Raw genomic sequence first — 14,635 nt, forward strand, 5'->3', positions numbered from 1 at the left:
TGGAGGTTTTCTTTCTTAACTGTGGTCATATAGAAAAAGGAGAGCATGTGATCAACGTTTTTCCATCTGACAAGTTGTCAGAACTGACTATTATTTGGGGAATAAACATGTATTTTAGATGTGGGCGTTGCTGGCTTTCCATAGTTGAGGTTGATCAGATCAATCGCAACTCTTTGTAAGACAGGGCTCTTGTGTTACAGAAGTATAAGAATCAATCTCATCATTCTCTTTAATACTAGGTGATGTCTTGCACCGGAGGAATGTCCTTTGTCTACTCCTACGCCATTTACTTCGCCATGACGGCTTTCGCTGTTCCTCTTATGATCATCACCTTCAGCTACATCGGCATATTCCGCTTCGCTCGAAAAGCCACTCTCGCCCTCGAACGCGTCCGCAATAAGGATGGCGTCCAGAACAAGAACGGCAAAGGCAAGGGCGGACGTGCCGCCCGACCGGCTGATCTTCGCCTGGCTCGCTCAGTACTGGCCATCGTCATCATCTACCTTTTGATGTGGTCGCCGTACTCATTGACCGTGCTCATTGACCACCGTGTCGTGTACGATCGCAAACTTTATATTCTCTCATACACCCTCGCCCATACCAACAGTAGCTTCAACTGCGTCATTTATGGAGCGACTAACCAACAGTTTCGCCGCGGTTACATGCATTTCATTCGACTTCTTTTCTGTCGCGCTAAGAAGGTGGACCTGTTGGCTTCAGTTACCGGTACGGTTGGAACCGGATCGTTACGGAATAACCGCGTGCATCCCGCAGAGCAGACGTCGCCAGCGACTCAAGAAAGCGCCGTACACTGACGTTGAGAACGAAGTTGTTAGATGCGCCGAAAAACTTCTGATTCTGATATTACAGTAGCGATGTGTCCACCTGGTTGATAATGCCATGGTCAGAGTTGATGAGATAAACGTTGTAAATATGCATAGTATGTTTTACAAGAATTTAACGACAAATGTGCATGTCGTAATTTCCTTCAGCAAGGAATTCATCCACAGTGTGCTGCACTCGACCCAGGTGAGGTAAATGGGTACCGGCAGGAAGTAATTCCTCAAAAAGCTATGTGCACCTGAATAGGTAGCCTAGCTTAGCCGGGTAATAATAATAGCAGGGCCCGCTGGGAGAACAGTTTTCGGAACTGAAGTGGCTACCCCAGGTAAATATATCGTTATTATTATTATTAGAATTAAGACGTCATAGTGCACAATGATAGATGCGAGTGAATGCGGTCGGAGACAGATTGAAAGAATTACAAATACCAAGTGTTTTAAAAGCTCAAAGGGGAATAAAACCTTTGGAACAAGTAGGCTTGTGTCAAAACAGAAAAATCAAAGAAGAAGAAAAAAAGAAAGTTTGAGAAAATCAGACAAATAATGAGAGAGTTATGAGTTTTTGAATATTGCAATCACTAATTCTCTGGAGATCCTCCTATTGGCAATGCGACAAGGATGTGTGATGTCACATGTGAACAACTTTCCCTTTGCTGGACTATAAAATAACCCAAAAATTTCTCTTTTTGCTTTTTCTTATGGTGATACAAACTCTTTATCCATGATGTATTCTTTAAAAATCTGTATTACATGCCCTCCTATAGAAAGAATATATACTCTACTGATAGATGTGAAAAAAGAGGCAGTTTAAAGTGAAATATGTACTAAAGCAACGGGGAGAGTTGTTCATAAGTGACATCACACATCTTTGTCGCATTGCCAATGAGAGGATCACCATAGCATTAGTGATCACGATATTCAAATGCTCATAACTTTCTCATTATTTGTCCGATTTTTCTCAAACTTTTGTTGATCTGTTTCTTTGATTTTTCTGTTTTCACACAAGTTATCTTGCTCCAAAGATTTCATTCTCCTTTAAAGAAAAAAAAGTAAACTTATTTCAGAGGCTATGATTTTTGACTGCCTCTAAAATTCATCTTCTCCACATTGATAAAGTAAGGCATCGGCCAATTGTATGTGCTACTAAATCTACTGTAGTAATTGCCTTGATTGATTGGGCTATACTTCCTACAACATTGTGAATTGTGACGCCCGGCAAAAATCAATTTCTTAATCAGCATTTTCAATTATCTATCATATTGAATGACTAAGAATGTGATATTGATGTACTATCAGAGTACTTTGTTAATGTGTTCCAATGTGTCAATAAATGAAAAAAACCTCATATCCTTTAATTTGGCCTTGCCCTTTGATTACAAAGGTGATAATGTTTCAAATATCTAATTGCCATCTCCTCAATAAAGGACGTAGAGACATATAACAAATTATTGTCTAGCTAGAGGTTGAATATAACAAATTATTGTCTCCAAAGCTGCTCTGCATTGTGCTTTCAGCTTTCATGATTAATTTACATTTTGTGCACACTGAAACCGTGCACTGACTGAAAGAGAGAAAATAAATAATGACTATTGTCTAGCTAGAGGTTGAATATAAGAAATTATTTTCTACAAAGCTGCTCTGCATGTGTGCTATCAGCTTTCATGATTAATTAACATTTTGTGTACACTGAAGCAGTGCACTGACTGAAAGAGAGAAAATAAATAATGGTTAATATAAGGTGATCTTTGGAATTAGATTGTAAATCGGCCCTTTTTTAGCTCTGCTGTACAGTTGGCCTTTCTGACAAATTTTCTTTTAATGACGATTTTCATTCATATAATACTTGCAGTTCCTCTCATTTTCACTTACCATTGAAGAGAACTAACGTAGCTAAAAAAAAATTGTATTCAAAGGTCCACATTATTTGGAACCTTCCTATATATAAAAGATAGCCCTTCCCTTTCCGTCTTCAAAAGGCGATTAAAATAATTTTTAATTAACAACCACAATACTTAATTCTTTTTTCTATATTTACAGGCTTTATCTTTACTTTTACGTCTTTAGATGTTGTGTATTGTAAGAGTTTTTTGTGTAACATTTGTATTTTTTTCTTTTGGTGGCAGCACCAATAAGGCCTTCTATGCTGTCTCTTCGTTTCAAAAATGGTTTATATTTCTTGTGTATCTCTATATCAACATGTTTGTAAATGTAATTTTTCATCTATAAACAAAATAAATGCATATGAATGAATGAGTGAATATGTGTGTATATACAATTAAATAAATAAAATCTATGCTATCTGTTTTCATGATTAATTCACATTTTTGTGCATACTGCAACAGTGCACAGAGAAAAGGAAAGAGAGAATAAATAATGGATCAATAAGGGTTGAAGTATATACTATTAATCTTCTATCAGTGAACATTTCTCTTTGAAAGCTATCTTTTGTAGTTTTTATCTGAAAAAACTTTTTTTCTTCAAAATGTTATTCTTTTTCAGTTTGACAATTAACGGCCCATATCAGTGCTAGATCCAGCTGGGTTGGATACAATACATGTATATTTTTGCAAGCCGTATCATTCGTGCTTGATAGTCCACCCCTAAAACTGTTGTGTAAAATCCAGCTGGATCTAGACCTGCCTAGGGTATACACTGATAGGGCAATGGAATTTGTTTGTTCTGGTAGACAGTGTATTTAGAGAGTGGAAATCACTCAACAATTCCGAAGGGATTGTCCAAAAATTGTCAACAGAACAATTCATCAAATCACATTTGAGGGCAATTTGATACAGTTTCAGACATTGTTGCTGAGACCTCATTCATGTGTAAAACATATTGAGGTGTGTGATATTAAAAATATTCCTGTGATTTATATTAAAACCATGTGCCTGTATTATATGACTCTAATCTACAGGGATTTAATATCCTTGAATAGATTACATGTACATGTATGTAGTGAGGAAATAAATAGGTCTACCGATTAAAAATACAATTACATGTTGAAAATCAGGTCAATTTTGCAATGTGTAATTGTGTATGTATCAAATAGGATGAACAAATAAATGATAGTAAATTATAGAAGCTGACAAGTGAATAAGCAACCTGTTGTTAAGGCGACACATGATTTAAGACTTATATTGCCTCATTCTATTTGATTCATATTTTCTAATGTGGAATTCCGACCTGATGGTTCTAATAAAAGCAGAAATATGAGAGAAAAATATCATCTATTTTGATGAAAATATAGATGGATAACATAATCATTTTGGGGGTGTGAGAGTTCAGCTTTTTTGGTTTTGATTTTAAAGTGATTGGTTAACATTGGTTTGACTTTTAAAAAATTTGAGCTAGGTCACACTTGTCACCTGTGTCTGTGATATGTTACAAAAATGAAGCCCAGAAAATATTGCGTTCGAAAATAATTATTTAGTGCTTCAAAAATTGAAATATAAAGTGACCGGAAACACCATCTTAATTTCAGCCCATAGACTTATGTGTACTATTTAGGCGTCTATAAGACGCCTATTTACAAAATCGGGGTTTGCCTTGTAGTTTTAGCTTTTCATTCTCAATAATGGTTGTTTTCAGGGTTTATTAGTTCTAATACATGCACTTGTACACATGTTTCATCTTGGTTTGAGAATTGTTTAAATCGGCTGCTCACAAAGTTAAACAATACCTTTAAGCTTAATTTCAGCTTATTTTACCTGTCCAGTGTACAAGAAGTATGGGAGCTCTTCCAATATCACCTATTTTCAAATATGTTCAGCTTATTTTTTCTATAGCTCTTTTTATTTGTGATCACTCATACTCCTGTTTATAGAATGAAAGAGAATGATGAATAAAAAAAATTTGTTTGTGCACTAAAGCAGTAAAGTCAAATTCATTCTTCATGCATTTTTTAAAGAAAAATATATTAAATTTATCATGAACTTGTAGACATTCCTGATTCACACAAAATGGAGGAGCAGCTGGAATATAAACATCACAAAATGTAAACTCACGATTCATTATTCTATTATCCTTTGCTGAATCTTGCCAAACCTTCAATAATTCTCTCAAATTTGTGCTTTTAATACCAAAACTAATGGAACATACAGTAAGGGTCTGTCTCCCCTTCAGAACAAATCTGCGGGCACTTAAAAACTTAAAAGAAACAACAAATGGTATTCAGTTTTCATACGAAAGGAATCAATATTTATTAAATATTTTCTCTAATGAATCACCTTAAAAGTAATGTTCATATCTCGATGTAATTTCTTACATTTTCTTTAAAGGGGAATCCAGCCTTGGCCATAAAATGTTGTGTTGGGAAGGAGAAAAATAAATTAAACAGAATGGTGAAAGTTTGAAAGAAATCGGACAAGCAATAAGAAAGTTATAGCTGCTTTAAAATTGAGATCACTAATACTATGTAGATTTCAAATTGGCAACTGCGTAAGTAAATTATGACAAGGGGCAAGGACAACTTTCCCATAGGCCATGTACTTTATTATCAGGGATTTGTGGTTTTCTCCTAGGTACCCATTCCCCTGGGGCAGTAATCTAAATATAACCCAGGTAGTATATTGTTGTATGTCCTCATGAAAGAAAAATATAATTTGAAATAAAACTTTTGGGGAAAATGACATTTTAGCCATTTTATGTATTGGAGTACATGGAAGGGTAGTCCTTGCCTTACATCACTATGAAACCCATATGCGGCCAATTTGAAGTCTCCATGGGTATAGTGATTACCAATATTAACAACTTTTAAAAATTCATAACTTTCTTGTTGTTTGTCCAGAATTGTTCAAACTTTCACCTATCAACTTGTCTGATTTTTCTTTTCCTTATAAAAACAAGTTTTTATTTGGGTTGGATTCCCCTTTAAGGATTACTGTACATTTTGAAGAGAAATTAAAACCAATTTAATAAGGATGTTTTATCTAGTTTCTGAGTCATTGATTTATCACGAGTGAGCTGTTGCTTGCATCTGTTGTCCAAGCTATATTGTACATGAGGGATGTAATGTAAACTGGCATCAAATCCTGGAGCTACGTTTTTCAGATGGTGACATTAAGACTTACAGAGAATTGACAAACACTACACACTTTTCTACATTATAAATTACAAGACCCTAATTTGATTATTTGTGTTCATGCTGGTTTGTTTAATTACATGTAACAGGTCTTATAATTCAGACTAGATTAATAGCAATGGATTGCCATTTCTCCAAGGAATTTGCATACAAATTTGCAAACTTTGAATTCGGTCAGAATAAATAATTTCATATATGGGATAAGGGGCAGTTACATACATGTAGTGTTATTTTCAAATTCTTTTCAAAACTCAAGATTTTTCATTTCCAAAAACACTGAAATAATTTCTGTTACAATCGCAAGCACGCGAGCAATTAATTTTGTTTGTATTTTCAGGGGCTACTTTTCCCAACTTGCTGTTTAAATGTGCAACATGGGATAAGACTTAACATTGCAATAAATGGGGATTTTCCAGGGCTCCTTTTTTTTACTTTCAGGGCCCTTTTTTAGCATTTCAGGGGCAAAATTGCCCCCAGCCCCCATTTTTCTTCCTGGTCACAAGTTTTCTAAGGTTAATGCCAGATTTGTTTAAAGAAAACATACTATAGTAGCACTAGATTCATAGATAGCAATTTGGAGAAAAATTAAAATAAATCCATACAAAAACCTTTTTAGGGCTCTTACATGTACATGAATTCCACTCTGCAAACACCCATGTGCCTAACTGCAAAGATGAAGGTCATGGATCAATTTTGAAGTCGATATGCCAAAATGTCTTTAAGTCATCGCAAGAACAACACGGAATGGACAAATATTCAAGTATGTATACAAATAATAAAAATATACATGAAATGCCTCCAGCGATTACCTACATGTAAATATTGTGAAAGGGATCAATAATTCATCCATTGAAAATGTTCCCCACAAAGACATTTTTTAATAAAAATCTAAAGTATCACAAACGTGTCTCCTACCATCTCCTCTACCCATTGGTACTCTGGTGTCTGGAATGAAGTAAAATTTAGCCTCCAAAATGTGAACAATTACCCATATAATTGGCAAATTAGCCCAAATAAGTGGTAAAATAGCCCAAATGAATTACAATTGGGTTCAATAAAAAGGTAATTTGGAATGCAGTCTCTATGAGAAGTAGATAAAATAGCCCCCTGTATAGAATTTCATTTTTTTTGTTACCCATAATCCATCATAAAATATCACCTGAACCAATGTTGTTGCTAGATGGCGCTATGTATTTCCTTTACCCATGCTGATGGTGTCATTACCTCACACATTTTGGAACCTGGTTGACAGACTACAAATCATCTCTGGGCTATTGACATCGTAGAATATGTGATCTAGCGCACCATTGGCAAACTTGGTTTGTATTTTATTTTCTTCTCTGGCGTAGACTACTTGGTTGAAGTACTATAAATTCTCAATGGTGTTACAGAAAGGAACATAGATCCGTGTTTGCTGCAGTAATGAACCCATTCTCTTCAAGGAATGTGTGATCTACTGTTTCACTAGTAGGCCCAGTTTGTATTCTGTTTTCTTCTCTGGCGTAGACTACTTGGTTGAAGACTTGAAGTACATGTACTATGAATTCTCAAGTGGGTCACAGGAAGAAACATAGATCCTTGTTTGCTGCAGTAATGAACCCATTCTCATCATGGAATATGTGATCTACCGTTCCATTTGTAGACCCAGTTTGTATTCTGTTTTCTTCCCGTAGCGCACATGTAGATCAGTTGGTTGAAGGACTATATATTCTCTCTGGGTCACAGGAGGGCACATCGATCCTGGCTTGCAGTGGCAATTAACCCATTCACATAGGGGAATATCACACCATTTGCAAACCCAGTTTGTATAGTTCATTTCTTTCTGTGGCATTGATTAGTTCTCAGGGCCACCAAGTCTGTAATACTGCGGAAGCTCATGAGTGATCTTCAGAACCTCATCGTACAGCTCCATATCTGTGAGGAAAATAGAAAGGACAGACAAAGTTTCATGTAAAATCTGTAAATTCATCCAATCAAACACTTTTATATCCTTCACAGTAGGCATCTTCTGTGCTAACACTTCATTATTTGTCAGGTCTATGAGTGCATTTAAGTATAGCCATTTCCATGTGTGCAATTTTTCTATTAATTTGTTATGTAAAAGCCAGTGGAGAAAATATTTCTATGTATTATAGACTAATAAAATCAAATTGAATTGTTTTAGGACACACACATTAATATAATCTAGTAATAAATTGGAATGGGGGGGGGGGGGGGTTACCAATATTAACCCTTTGGAGACTGAATGATTGCGTTATAACACATGTTTTCCACAGACTCCTGCCCGCATATACGCAGGCTGAGTCTCCAATGTGTTAAAGATAAGCTTTAACTAGAATATACCTACAGTGGTGCTAAAAAGTTAGTTAAACCCACCAGAAAATGAACATATTTTAAGTGTTCAAGTTCTGACATGTTTGAGATATTTAATTGCGAAGTAAAGTGATAAAATATTACATTCGATATGGTTTGTTTCTTTGGGCTCGCCAAACATTGTAGTGTTGCTGTCTACATTCAACACTCAGCATGAAGGAGTGCATTTTCTGGTGGGGTTCACTATTCCTATGAAAAAATTGTTGATTATATCTCACCAAAATCCTTCTGTCCATGACTGATGAGGTTCAATCCTGTGATTTGTCTTGGATTAGCGCCAACTTGACCTACGACCTCTACTAAACCTTCAATAGGACGATCAAGCTGAAATCAAATTCACAAAAATATATTTCAGATATTTTTTTCATACTTTTTCATACATGTACATGAAATTGTTCAATCATATTTTCTCCATTGAAATCCACGTGGACATGCAAGACTTCAGAGTAGATTATAATTTGATCCATTCGTATCCTGCATGTATACAAAAATGTAATTCAAAACAATTGATAAAGCTGAAAATTTTTGAAATATCCAAACAAAAATCCTCCACTTATCCAATAGATTAGATTCCTACCTATGATTTGTATAGGAACCATCTGGTTCCAATAGGCAATGTGTAAAGAGTAGACTATCTTCACTGCTGTATGCTCATTAATTAAACTTTGTGTTAAAATAAACAAAATACTTTTCTGTATCCTTTTCTGCTTTATTTACTAAAACCAACTTATCAGCAGGGTGAACTTCCCATTTGAGGAACATAGCTTTGAGACAACTTAGTATGTTTTTTTTTTACTTACCGGTGTTTGGAGATTGACTTGAGCATCAACTCCATCACTTAGAGTCAGGGTTAGGCTCATTCCATTGGGGTCCACCTGGATGATTGAAAAAGGTATGCCAATAATAATGAAATATTGTGACACTGATAATTCAATTCATCAATTTCAGGGTTTATTTCAAATAAACAATATTACACATGCTGCAGCTAAAAATAGGAGTGGGCTATAAATGGGTGATTTTTGGTTTTACTGTGGCAACAGTTTGTGTTCCTTTTACCTTATCTCAACATGCAATGACAATATTTTTTGTCTCAGGTCAGACATAAAGGTGTGCCGGGCCAAATCCAAAATGGCCGCCAAAACCCCCCAAAATCACATTATTTGGCAACAACTTCTTTATTTGGTGGTCTTTTTCTCTGGTTTGGCGTCTATTCATATGTTTTGGGGGGCAGGCAATTTGCTTTTCCTAAAATTAGTACTTTTAAACCATTATTTATAGAGTTAAAAGGTGATATTACCTAAATTTACCAATTCTTAGAACCCCTTTTCAGCCAAAAAGTAGGTTTCATCGTCTTGTGGTTCTTGGATATTAGACCAGTAGCAGACCGTGACCTGGAGAAGACAAAGCATTGGAGGGGCACAGCATTGTTCATTAACAATAGAGTGCCCCTCCAATCATTGTCTCCTTCGGGTCGCGGTCTGCCACTGTATTAGACAATACCAGCTGAACAGTAGCAAGCAGCTTCGTATAGCTGGTATACTGCTTTTATTCATATAAATTTGGTTTTACAGATATTTGCGAAATATATCTTATCAAATAAAAGAAAATGTCATTTATCCATACAGTATACAATCAATGTACTGTATATACATGTACTACACTGCGTGTATATCCATGCATTGACCACCATGACATATAACAAGGCATGTTTATCTAGTGTCATAGAAATGAGCTTTTAAGGTTTAGAATTAGATTGTGAATTTGATCGCTTGTCAGCTGATGTACATGTACATGATGTAACCCCATGTAACATCAATTGCACATAAACATCACATATCATATATACATATATCACATTTAAGCCATATCTTCTTAATTTTGAGGTTTTTTTTAAAACTGGTTGTGGTGTCTAAACCTATGTTTATTGGGTCAGGTAAACACCATGGTAACGCTGATCAATAGCCGATCAGAATCAAGGATTCCATGCAAGTTACAATTGGATGGCAAAGTTACCATAATGGTAACTTTTATGCAATGGGGCCATAATAGCTACAGGTACTGTGTAAATGTCATAATGTGGGATTGACTATAATCCATTGTTAATGATATTTACCTCTCTCTGCCCCCTGAATTGGCATATTTGACAAAACATGTCCTCAATTTCTGAGACAAAACATATTCAAATTCTTAGACATCTAATTCTAAACCTACATGTAAGAGCTCATTTCTATGACACTATATACAGAATTTACAGATCTTGTCATGGTGGTCAATGCATGGACATACATGTATGCAGTGCAGTATGTACAGTACATTGTATACTGTATATAGCCCCTGTGGATAAATGACATTTCTTAAGATATATTTCGCAAATATCCGTAAGGCCCAAAGTACAAGAATAAAAGCAATAGCTATATGAAATTGCTTGCGTTTGTTGAACTCGCATTGTCTAATATCCAAGAACCACAAGATGATGAAACCTACTTTTTGGCTGAAAAAGGGTTCTAAAAATTGGTAAATGTAGGTAAAATCACCTTATTTATAACTCTATAAATAATGGTTTAAAAGTACTAATTTTAGGAAAAATTAATTGCCTGCCCCCCAAAACATGAATAGACACCAGAACCAGAGAAAAAGACCACCAAATAAAATTCAAGAAGTTGTTGCCAAAAATGTGATTTTGAGGGGGTTTTGGTGGCCATTTTAGATTTTGGTGATATAATCTGAGGAGCAAGTTATTGAGTTTTCATAACTAGATCTAGTTGTTTCGGCTGTCGTTTTGAGTCTTGTTGTGATCGATGCAAACTGTAATGGGAACAGGGATACTTGTGACGCTGCGATGTTTCACCTAATTTTTAAGTTTGACAATGTTTCACTTTGAAATTGTATTCATTTAGGGCTTGACACTAGCGCCGGTCCGACGGTCCCAGACCGGTAAAAATCACTGTCGGGCCGGTAGATTTTCAGAAATAGCAAGATTTACTGGTCCGACAAGACCAGTAAGAAAATATCATTGTCGGGCCGGTAATTTTTCCAAAAATAGCAAGATTTATGGGTCCGACATAAACAGTAATAAAAACCATTGTTGGGCCAGTAACTTTTCCAGAAATGGTCAAATTCACTCGTCCAACATGAACATAAAAAATATTCCATGACTCAAATTGCAAACCATTTTCCTCCCGTTAAATTTGGTCATTCACACACAGAATACACACAGAATGAATCGCATGCAATTTTTACTAGGGTAACATACAGTGTACATATGGCTAGCCAGCCACACAGCCCACATGGTGAATTTTCTACTGGCTGCACGAACGAAGCTTGGCAAAGCTTGGCAAACCTCTGGCAGAAATCTCTCACAGAACGGTCAAAATTCACATTTCACACTAATGAAAAGCTCTTATAATGTCCATATTTCCTAAAAATTGGGGTAACTGTCATTTGTAAGCAGTAAAAGGAGAAATTTTCACTTCTGTTTTAGTTCAAAGAGATCGGGTTTCGAGTGATATCGTCTGAATACATGATAGCCCCACATATGCATTTGTGTGTGTTGATACACTTGGTTTCTTTCGTAGCTATATCTTAATTGAGCCAAAAAGAAACTGATAATTTATTTATGATAGTTTTAGCTTTCTTCCTCTGTTTTCTTTCTATCTTTCTTTCCTTCTTTCTTTTCAATCTTTCTTTGTTTCTTCCCTCTCTTCTTTAATTTTTTTTGTTACTGTCTTTCTTTTTTAATTATTCTTTGTCTTTCGTTCTTTCATTCTTTCTGTCCTTTTAACATTTTTCTCTATTTCTTTTTCTCTTTCTTTTTTGATTTCTTTCTTTCTTTAATTCTTGAGTCCATCCATCCTATATTTATCTCTTCTTTCTTTCTTCCTTTCCTTCTTTTTATTCTTTCTTTCCTTCATTCTTTGTTTCTTTCTTCATTCCATCCATCCTTTCTTTACCATTTCTTGTTTTTTATTTCTTCCTTCTTTCAGCCCTTTCTCTCTTTCTTTCATTCATTCCTTCCTTTCTGTTCTTTCTTTTTTCCCTTCATTCCATCTATCCTTTTACCTTTTTTTTTTTTTTACTGCTTGCTTCCTTTCCTTTCTTCCTTCGTTCTTTTATTCCCTCATTCCTTCCTTTCTTTGTCTTTCGGTCTTTCTTTTTTTTCTTACTTTCATCTATTTTACATTTTCTTTCTTTTTTCTATTGCTTGCTTGCTTCCTTCCTTCTTTCCTTCATTCTTTTTTCCTTCTATCTATCATTTTACCTTTCTTTATTTCTTCCTTCTTTCAATACTTTCTTTCTTTTTTCCTTCTTTCCATCTCTCCTTTTACCCTTTCTTTCTTTTTTTATTGCTTCTTTCCTTCTTTCTGTCTTTTGTTCTTTCTTTCTATATTGCTTGCTTCATTTCTTTCCTTCATTCCTTTATTTCTTCAGTTCTTTCTTTTTTTCCTTCCTCCACATTTATCCTTTCTTTACCCTTTTCTTTCTTTCTTTCTATCTTTTTTCCATCTTTCCTTATACCCTTTCTTTCTTATTTTATTGCTTCTTTCCTTTTTTCATTACTTTCTGTCTTTTGTTTTTTCTTTCTTTCCTTTTTTTTCTTTTGTTCTTTCTTTCTTTCTTTCTTTTTTCCTTCCTTCACATCTATCCTTTCTTTACCTTTTATTTGTTCTTCCTTCCTTTCTTTTATTATTTCTTCCTTTGTTTCTTTTTGTCTTGCTTTCTTTTTGTCTTTCATTCCTTCATTTTTTTTTTTTGGGGGGGGTAACAAGAAAGGACAGCAAAATAAATTCACGCCTTTTTTTAATGTTTTCTTTATTTTGGGGACCAGTAGATTTTAGGTTCGGACCAGTAAAAAATGGAAAAACTGGGTATCTACTGGTCCGACATGAATAGGTTGGACCAGTAGAAAAAAAGTGTTAGTGTGGAGCCCTGCATTTCTAAAACATTTTAGTTTGTTAACAATTGTTAACATATATTCAACCCCCCCAAAAAAAATATCATTAAGATTTTTGTTAGATCATAGATTGGATTTTTTTGTTTGCTTGAAGTTTGAACTTTTTTCCTCTTTCTTTCATTTTTCTTTCTTGCCTATCCTTCTTTCTTCATCCTTCTATCCTTCCTGCTTGCCCTTTTTTGTTCCATCTTTCTTTCTTTCCTGTTCTTTCTCTCCTTCCATCATTTTCTCTTTTTTTTTTAATTCTCTGCTCCCTTCATTCTTTCTTCCATTTTCATCCTTTCTTTCATTCTACATCATCTTTATTTCTTTCTAATTCTTTTCCTTTAATTTATTCTTTCTTTCCCTTCCTGTTTTTCTTCTTTCTTTTAAAGAACGAAGGAAACATTTATCTTTCTTTCATTAATTCTTCATCCTTTTTTCTTACTTTTTTTCCTTTCTCCTTTATTTCTTCTTTAACACATTCATTCATCTTCCCTTCCTTTCTTCCTTTATCTATTTATTTCAAAGATTCAATGACAGAAACCCTTTTATTTTATTCTTTCTTTCATCCTTCTTTAATTTTAATTTTCTTTTTGACTTTTTTCCTTTATCTTCCCCTCCATTTTTTATTGTTTTCCTCTCAATTCATCCCTTTCCTCTTTCTCCTTCAATTTGTTCACCCTACCTCCCTTCCTTTTCTTTATAAATTTTAGTATACATTGTGTAGCCTTCTTTGTTGTTATAAATGTTTAATTAAGACATGGCTCGTTCAATCCGCTCGTGCATCATAATTTGTCGATTGTCCCGTTATCTATTTCATTTTGTGTAATCTGGTCACCCTGGCCCTGTTATTGTTAATCTTTAGTCCCGAGCATTAATTTCTGTGTAATATCTACAAGTTCATTACAAAAGTACGTTAAAACAAGTGACATAACTTACATTTTTCAATTGGCCCAGAAGACAAACGATGCTCCCTTGGTGCCTTGGAAGCATGGATCCATTAACTCTTGGTTTAGGTTGGTTGAAAGCATCCATTTTGGTAAGAAAAATTGTTTCTTCACGTAAGCCAAGGTCGGTTTTGCTTCTTTTTGTTAATCGCAATTCGATGTGGATGAATTACGCGCGCAAACTCACTTCCGGCCGCCGCCGAAGTTCGCTAAATGGGCCGAGACCGCAAGAAGGGAGGGGGGGGGGGGGGGGGTGCATATATGTATGTTCTTTTCTTTCTTTCTTTTCAACTTCATATATTTCTGTCCTACTTAAACCAAGGAAATGCATAAACAAATAGTACCATGTCATCTTGCCTCCGTTCTAGGTTGACTTTTCTTGTTGTCAGAAAAAGATGTTCTGTGCCATGATCGAATAGCACGACTGAAACCACAGGGTTATATTATAGGCCTAAGCTTA

The 14,635-nt window shown here is 35.1% G+C and overlaps 2 protein-coding genes across 2 annotated transcripts in view; one reads left to right on the forward strand and one right to left on the reverse strand.

Moving 5' to 3' along the window:
• LOC129274692 (melatonin receptor type 1A-like) overlaps window positions 1-7,837 on the forward strand; it is a 29,406-nt gene extending 21,569 nt beyond the window's left edge. Inside the window, exon 4 of the mRNA XM_064108291.1 lies at window positions 240-7,837. Coding sequence (XP_063964361.1) covers window positions 240-815 — 576 coding nt within the window. The 3' untranslated portion in view covers window positions 816-7,837. The remainder of the gene's footprint in view (window positions 1-239) is intronic.
• On the reverse strand, window positions 5,017-14,367 carry LOC135156340 (replication protein A 14 kDa subunit-like). Its single transcript, XM_064108469.1, has 4 exons — window positions 14,168-14,367; window positions 9,096-9,170; window positions 8,514-8,619; window positions 5,017-7,836 (listed from the first exon to the last, which is right to left on the reverse strand). The coding sequence occupies exons 1-4, from the start codon at window positions 14,261-14,263 to the stop codon at window positions 7,757-7,759; spliced, it is 357 nt and encodes a 118-aa protein (XP_063964539.1). The 5' UTR covers window positions 14,264-14,367; the 3' UTR covers window positions 5,017-7,756.
• Window positions 14,368-14,635: the final 268 nt, after the last annotated feature.

Source organism: Lytechinus pictus, chromosome 13 (assembly GCF_037042905.1).
Source record: "Lytechinus pictus isolate F3 Inbred chromosome 13, Lp3.0, whole genome shotgun sequence".
In the NCBI taxonomy this organism is placed as follows: Eukaryota; Metazoa; Echinodermata; class Echinoidea; order Temnopleuroida; family Toxopneustidae; genus Lytechinus; species Lytechinus pictus.

What these genes read in the sequence shown, in the direction of transcription:
- LOC135156340 (XM_064108469.1), bottom strand. Translation starts at nt 14,263, where the DNA reads ATGGATGCTTTCAACCAACCTAAACCAAGAGTTAATGGATCCATGCTT. An exon ending in TTCTGGGCCAATTGAAAAAT is followed by an intron (nt 9,171 to 14,167) that starts GTAAGTTATGTC and finishes TCAATCATCCAG; the next exon opens with GTGGACCCCAATGGAATGAG. An exon ending in TCATGGACAGAAGGATTTTG is followed by an intron (nt 7,837 to 8,513) that starts GTGAGATATAAT and finishes TTTTCCTCACAG; the next exon opens with ATATGGAGCTGTACGATGAG.